Source organism: Fulmarus glacialis, unplaced genomic scaffold (genome assembly GCF_000690835.1).
Source record: "Fulmarus glacialis isolate BGI_N327 unplaced genomic scaffold, ASM69083v1 scaffold27708, whole genome shotgun sequence".
Taxonomy (NCBI): domain Eukaryota; kingdom Metazoa; phylum Chordata; class Aves; order Procellariiformes; family Procellariidae; genus Fulmarus; species Fulmarus glacialis.
Genome location: NW_009228032.1, coordinates 1 through 7,076, shown reverse-complemented (window position 1 = coordinate 7,076; position 7,076 = coordinate 1). Strand labels below are relative to the sequence as shown.

At 48.5% G+C, this 7,076-nt stretch overlaps 1 protein-coding gene across 1 annotated transcript; it reads left to right on the top strand.

Annotated features, from left to right (window-relative positions):
• Window positions 1–416: 416 nt before the first annotated feature.
• Window positions 417–5,424, top strand: SLCO4A1 (solute carrier organic anion transporter family, member 4A1; the record flags this gene model as incomplete). The annotated part of the gene is made up of 7 exons (XM_009583365.1): window positions 417–589; window positions 1,280–1,475; window positions 2,056–2,221; window positions 2,839–3,011; window positions 3,391–3,455; window positions 3,992–4,140; window positions 4,953–5,424. Coding segments are annotated over 7 exons (1,072 nt in total), but the record flags the coding sequence as incomplete, so codon positions are not given.
• Window positions 5,425–7,076: the final 1,652 nt, after the last annotated feature.

The following is a 7,076-nucleotide window of genomic DNA, read 5'->3' as shown; positions in this document are numbered from 1 at the left end:
GGGGTAAGCACGTCTGTTAGGCGTCTGAAGATAGTCAGGACAACACCCAGTAGGAACAAGAGCTAGAGCAGATTGGCACATGAGAGACATTATATATAACGGCAGAGTTTGAGGGCAAACTTGTTGATCCCCACCTGCAATGGAGACTATCTCCACAAAGCACCAACGTCTACTCTGTGCAGGTGCATAGGGAGAGGTGAGGGTGTCCTCAGCATCCTTCCTTGGCTGGTAGGACTCGATAAGCGTAAGTGGAGAAGCTCACTGCTCTTTCTAACTCCCATTAGCTCCCTTTTGTTTTTTTTCTTTCGAAGAGATGCAGCATGATGGCATGCTGCCTTGTCTTACCTGTAGTCCTTCTGACTCGAAGATAGGGGACAGACCTGAAATCAAAATGTGCCACAGTGATTCAATTCCAGCATATTTGTCCTTCCCAGATCAGTACTGCTGCTTCTGAAGAACCCCACCTTCATCTTCCTCTGCTTAGCGGGAGCGACCGAAGCCACCCTCATTGCTGGGATGTCCACATTTGGACCCAAGTTCCTGGAGTCTCAGTTTAGTTTAAGTGCCTCTGAAGCTGCTACCTTTTTTGGTAAGGAAACCAGGTTTTTGCAATGTTTTCCCATTTGGCCTACAAATACAAGAGCCCTGTAGCTCATTTAGAATGGAGACAAACACGCTTTGCAGTTCATTTACAGAGCAGTTATCGTCTTCAGCTATTAGATAGGATCGTTTCCCGTCAGCACATCCGTACCAAGTGCATTTTCAGAGCTGTATGTAGATCAGGACATCAGGAAGAAATGCGTCACTTCTGTAGCCATCTGTTACCCTCTAGAGGAAGGCAAAATAATTGTAGTCTGTTCCTTCTAGTGCATTACCAGGAATCATTAACTAAATGTTTCCTCTAACGAGGCATGTCTGAACTGGGGGACATATTTTGTCAGCATCCCAAAAGTGGGAAGATCCTCACTTAGCTGCCATATTGTAGACCGAGGAAGTGGTGTCCAGCAAGCATCAATACTCATGATGTGCTCCTCAAAGAGTCTGTTTTAAGATCTCTGGATAGGAAAAGCTGCCTTACCAGGCTCATGCCGCGTTACCTGAGCTGTTACAGAGGACCACCTACTGTAGCAAAGACCACTGAACTCCCACCAAGAAGCCACACAGCAACCAAGGGGTTATTTCATGCAGACACACTGCAGTTAATGTATTCAGACATGAAAACTCCTTGCTGACATTTCTAAACTTGCTTGTGGTTTTTTTTTCCCTTTTTTTTTTTCAGGTTATCTGGTCGTGCCAGCCGGAGGGGGAGGCACATTCCTGGGAGGATTCCTTGTGAATAAATTTAAACTCCGCTGTTCAGGAATCATCAAATTGTGTTTACTTTGCACAGTGTCGAGTCTGCTGGCTATATTCATTTTTTTTATTCACTGCCCTAACATGCCGATGGCAGGAGTAACCCAGATGTACGAGGGAAGGTAATAACAATCATCCCGTCTGTCTTGTGCTGCGTGGCCCTGCTCAGAATAGAAGGATAACTCCAAATACACGGTGCTGGTGGTCGTCATGTGTGAATTGTTGGTGATGGAAGGTCATGTCCAGTCAGTCTTACAGGCAGATGCTGAGAGTGAGACCCAGAATATAGATATCCTAATTTTTGCATCTAGTTGGAGTTTATGGAAGAGGCTCCCTCTTTAGGGGAGATCAGCAGCACCAGAGTGTGAGATAGTCCACTCTTCAGTTGCCTTCACAGGGTCCCCCATCTCCATCCAGCGGGATAAACTGGACTAAAAGTGGGAATCTCCTTTCCAAATGGAGGTGTCTCTCTATGAGCTGGTCACTTAAAATCCCTTGGTAGCTCTGGGAAAGAGATAGTGCCAGGGCACGATTCCCGTTCATGGTTAAAATTGAGATGTAACCCTTCCCAAGCCTGGCTTTATGCTACTTGGTGATCCACTGCATCTCCTACCGTCCCCCCTTCTTCTCTTGCTCTACTCATTTCCTCCTGGAAAATGCTGTTCGGTGTCTCCCCACTGACTGCTCCTGTGTTTCCCTTAGTGCTTTGCCTGGTGGCCACCTAAACCTGACAGCAGCCTGCAATGCCGAGTGTGGCTGTCTACAGGAGACCTACAGCCCTGTCTGCGGGAGCGATGGCATTATGTATTACTCTCCCTGCCACGCCGGGTGCAAAAAAGTGTCCGAAAACCTCAGGAATGGCAAGAAGGTATGTCTGAAAGCACTGTGTGTTAGCAAGGTGGTGGCACATCTTCTTTGGAGTGATTTGGCTGGCTCTGCAAAAGTGTCCGCAGGTTTGAGCTTTGCTGCAAATCAGTGTAAAAGCCCGCTGCAGGATGGATGCTCTCAGGTACCACCTGGGATGAAGGCAGAAGGTACCCTGAGGTTGCCCTGCTTTGCTTCTCTCCATGTGTCCAACTGGTTTTGCCTCACTGGGTCAAACTGCGCTGAAATCCGTGGTAAATCATCCGGGCAGGTGCGGAGCTCGGTAGGCACTTAATTCGTGTCCCAGTGCTATTTTGGGTCTTCAGTGAACGTGATGTACCTCCTCATCCTTCCAGTATGTTGCTCATAGAGACAGGCAAAGGCTTAAGAAGGGCAGTGATGACATTCAGCGTTCAAGAGCTGCCTGGCGAAGTTAATTTCTCTTCTTTAATAACCTGTTTTGAAACAGAGGTGTGTCAAGAATGCAGCTTGATTTCTGCTTCACTCCGTTCCGGGAGTGAAACTGGCTGATTTCTGCCCTCCCCGAATTTCTTTCTTTTTGAAGCTTTGGCTGTCACCATGCTCTCCTTGGCGAAGCACCCATCAGCCTTTCTTTCCCAGGTCTATCATGAGTGTAGCTGCGTTGAGAAAACCCTCCTCCCTGGCCCTGGCAACGCCGAGGCAGGGAAATGCACCTCTTCTTGTGCAAAAAGGCCCCTGCTCCTGTTCTTCATGTTCGTGGTGATCCTCTTCACCTTCCTCATCAGCATTCATGCCCTCACCTCCACTCTGCGGTAAGCACGGGATCGCCTCGTCCTCCGCCAGCGCTGCAAGAATCCACCCCTCTGCTTTATCCTGCTGGCTCAAGCCATGGGGAAGGTGTGATGGGAACCACCTTGTTACTGGCAGCCTGGAGACATCGGGACTAATTCCCTTCCCTGTCTAGCTGGGAAGGCAAGTTTTAGCATTGGCAGCTCTGCCCTCTGACATTGGGCACGCACGTGTGTGTCCCAGTTTGCAGCAGTGGTGGGGGGACATCGCACTGGGGCGAACCTTGATCTCCAGAGGGAACGGAGGTCCCAAGTGTGCTGGACCCAAGTGCACAGGGTTGCGTGGCGGGGAGGTGCCGTGCAGCCTGGCAGCATTTTTAAACAATCCCCTTTTGTTCCCCAGGTGTGTCTCTGACAGGCAAAGGTCATTCGCACTCGGGATCCAGTGGATTGTAGTACGAACGCTTGGTATGGAACAGAGTGAATTTGGCCATTGGTGTGGTCCGTTGGCTTTGTGGAGCATGTGCCAAGCTGTTACCTAAGAATAAAAGATGTTGGGTTGGAAAAGAAGGGGGTAGGACATGCGCTGTTGAAAAGAGGATGCTTTCTCTTGTTTGCTGTCATTCAGAAAAACCCGATTCCCTTTGCATATGATTTGCAAACTGAATGAAGGGTTCTGTAACACATCACAGGGGGGGTAGAAGAGCAATGTCCTGGCAATGTGCCCTTATTTTGAGAAAAATGGAGCAGAGGCATTGAAGCTCCTGTGTATGTCTTTTGGCTTTTGTGCAACACGTAGGTCAGGATGGTCAAAAGACCCACTGGACTCTCAGGTCTTGAAAGTCAGCATATTTTAGATACCTTGTGGCTCTAGACGTTGCAGGATGAGTTTGCTTAATCACGGTAGCAGCAGAGCCTGATGCTTTTCTGCAAGCACCTTGCGTCTTGCAAGGCTGGTTGCATAGGTGCTGCCCAAACTGAAGGTCCGCGCTCTCTTCCCGCAGGAGGCATCCCTGGCCCCATCGCCTTTGGGTCCATGATCGATAAATCCTGCCTGCTCTGGCAGGACCAGTGCGGCGAGCAAGGTTCTTGCTACATTTACCAGAACTCGGCCATGAGCCGATACACCCTCATCGCTGGACTGGTCTACAAGGTGATGCTGCCTGTTAACTTCACTCTCTGAGAAAGCGAGCAGGTCTTCAGGAGACAGTGTTTTGCTCTGGGAGAGAATTTTACAAAATTGGGTTGTCCTGATCTGCCCCCCCCCAAGCCAAATTAGACTTTCACACAAGAAATGTTCTCAGGGAAGGCAAAAGCTCCATTTGCTTCTTGCCGGGTAATGATACTCCAGGCACCATCATTCTCTTAAGTTCCCAGTACTTTCCGGGCTTCCAGCTTCTTTTGCACCATATGAAATATCTCCTCTTCTCCCAACAGTTACCGAAGTGATTTTTTGCTAGAAATGGAGTAAAATATGTAACTGCAGCGTGTTAGTGAGAGTGAGGGATGGCATTGTGGGCAGGCTGTAAATAACCATTGCCCGATCACTGCTAGAAAATAAGAGAGCTTAGCTGGGTGTTTCTTATTTATTAGCTGAAAACCATCATTTTAACTGCTCCCAAACAAGCACTTGCCCTAGATAGTAGCGTTTAGCGCTTGCTGTGATAAAGAGGCTTTCAAAAGCCTTCCAGCAAATGGCTCAGGCAGTGTTGGTCCCCATAGCACTGTGCTCCACGTGTCCATGCGGGGCTGAACAGCTTTCCAAATTCTCACTGTCCCATTGCTACGGGGCTAGCTAAATTCAGATTTTTGCCCTCTCCGGCTCGGTGCGCTGGTCTGCTTCCCAGGCTGGCCTTCAGCATCATCTCCTCCCCAAAGCTTCCCCAGCAAATCTCATCCCAAATGGGGGCTAGGCACCTGGTTTTGGGGGGAGCAGAGTGTAACGGGATGTCTTTGTGGCTGCAGGTGCTTGGGACAACCTTCTTTATAGTCGCCTGTTTACTCTACAAACCGCCGCCACCAGAGTCGGCTCCGGGCAGCTCGGATGCATCTGGAAATGGCAACTCTGACCTCCAGGAACACAAACCTTCGCTGCCAGCTGAAGAGGATATATAGCGCTGTACACGTGCAAGTGACTTTCTCAGTCTCAAAAATATGATGAGAAGATGTTATGCAGTCCCTAGGGGGTTTTAAATTAATAGTAGTATCACTTTTTTTAGTTGAAGATAAATAATTTAATTAACCACAGGCGTGCTTGCTATTTTCTTAACAGCAGAAGCACATTGAAAATTGTGCGCTGATGCCATATGCAGTTATTTAATTTTATTTAAAGAAAGGGCTACCGTAACTTTTTTCTATGTCTGTGACAAGCAAGGACCGCATTCTCCACTCGTGGAAATAAGCACCGGTAACTCCAATGGAGCACGTGGGGTTTAAACCGCCAGAGTATCTGGGCCCTAATATCTCAGTTGTAAAGCCAACTGTAGCAAAACTTCTGTTGAGACTTCCTAAGCCTGAAAAGAGCCCTGCTGTCCTGCAGTCTGCATTGCAAAGAGGACGACTGGCCCTTAAACTACTGTATGCAAAGCAGATGGCCCTGACAGCGTCCTCCTCCTTCCTGTGACACACAGCATCGCTCCTTTTGTTCAGGAGCAGGCTATCTAATTATGCAAATTCATATTACTGTGCAATGGGAGATAGGTTGGAGAGGAGATTTGTCTAGCAAATTCATCAGTACACTACAGGCAGCCATCCCCGAGAGCTGCCGAGCGCTGTACGTTCACTGCCTCGTTTCATTGCAGGGTTTAACCATGGTGACGCTTCATTGGTTTTTTTTCTTGCGTTGTTTCAAGGTGATGCCTTTTGTAATGTATTGTGCAAAACTTGAACTTATTTCTTGCTGTTTCTTAGGTGCGGGAAGACATGAGATACAGATCTATGCAATGCTTCTCTTTGGTTGCTCTGTAAAGACATTGAGTTTGGGTAGATGAGAAAAGTCAGAATGGATTTAATTTGTCTCTAGACCACTAGCTTAAGGGATAGCTTGCCCTAACGACAGACTGCCTTGTGGAAAGGGGATGCTGACTTGTAACTGGCTTGCTTGCCAGTAGAGAGGGCAGCGTTCCCAAAATGACCTTTGAATGTGCACTTGCAATATTGACCAGGACCTTTCTGAGGGGGAAAAGTGGAATTTGGGCGGGCGTATGTCTGGCTTCCTTCTCAACCCAGACCAGGTGAGGTTAGTGCTTAGTCCGCCTGTATTTGCACAGCCACACAATCCAGGTACAGCTCCGGGGGAGGGCTGTGGTCGGCCCAGGAGTCCTACACTGTATAAGCCGCGTTCACAGGGACGGGATCTACATTGCTGAGCTGCAAAACTGGCACTTCTTTTGTGCCAGCTGCTACTTTGAATTACCTTGTAGATGGTTTTGTATATTTTATGTATTTATGCTTTCATAAATGGACACAAGATGGGAATTTGTTTCTTTTGTTAGCAAAGGACCAGCTCTCAGAGCGGAGGCAAAGCCATTCCCGTTGCAGACAGGGATGGCAGCGCTGGGAGCGTGGTCGATCTTCAGGTCAATGGCAGTCAAGAAAGCAGCTTCTTCCATTCATAGATCCCCTTCCACCAAAGCCAGGTAGTGACCTTCCCCTTCCAAAGCCCTTGTTTCCCAGGGCACTGGGAGAGACTTGAGCATCTCCAGTAACTGCTGGGAAAACTAGAAGTGCTAAGGGTGAGATGGAGGGTGGCTTTTGGCTGCTCAAACGTGGGCAGCTGGTGCAGCTTTGATGGGGCACAGCATGCGGGAGAGCCCTGATTTTCCAGGGAGGCAGGATTAGACCCACTAATGCAGGAGTTAACCCCAACACCACCCAAACACCGAAGGCTTCTTCACAACCTCCACCTGGGTTTGGAGCCACCTGCAAACACGAGCCTGTTTTTGCCCCCCCCCCAGCCACTGCCCTTCCCAGCTTACAGACACTTTGGGTGCAAGCAGGGATCTTAGATGGGGAAAATGCATGAATGTATTTTGGGAACATATTTTATGTATGATTCTATTTATGAAAGGTAGAAGTTTTTCTTTATAT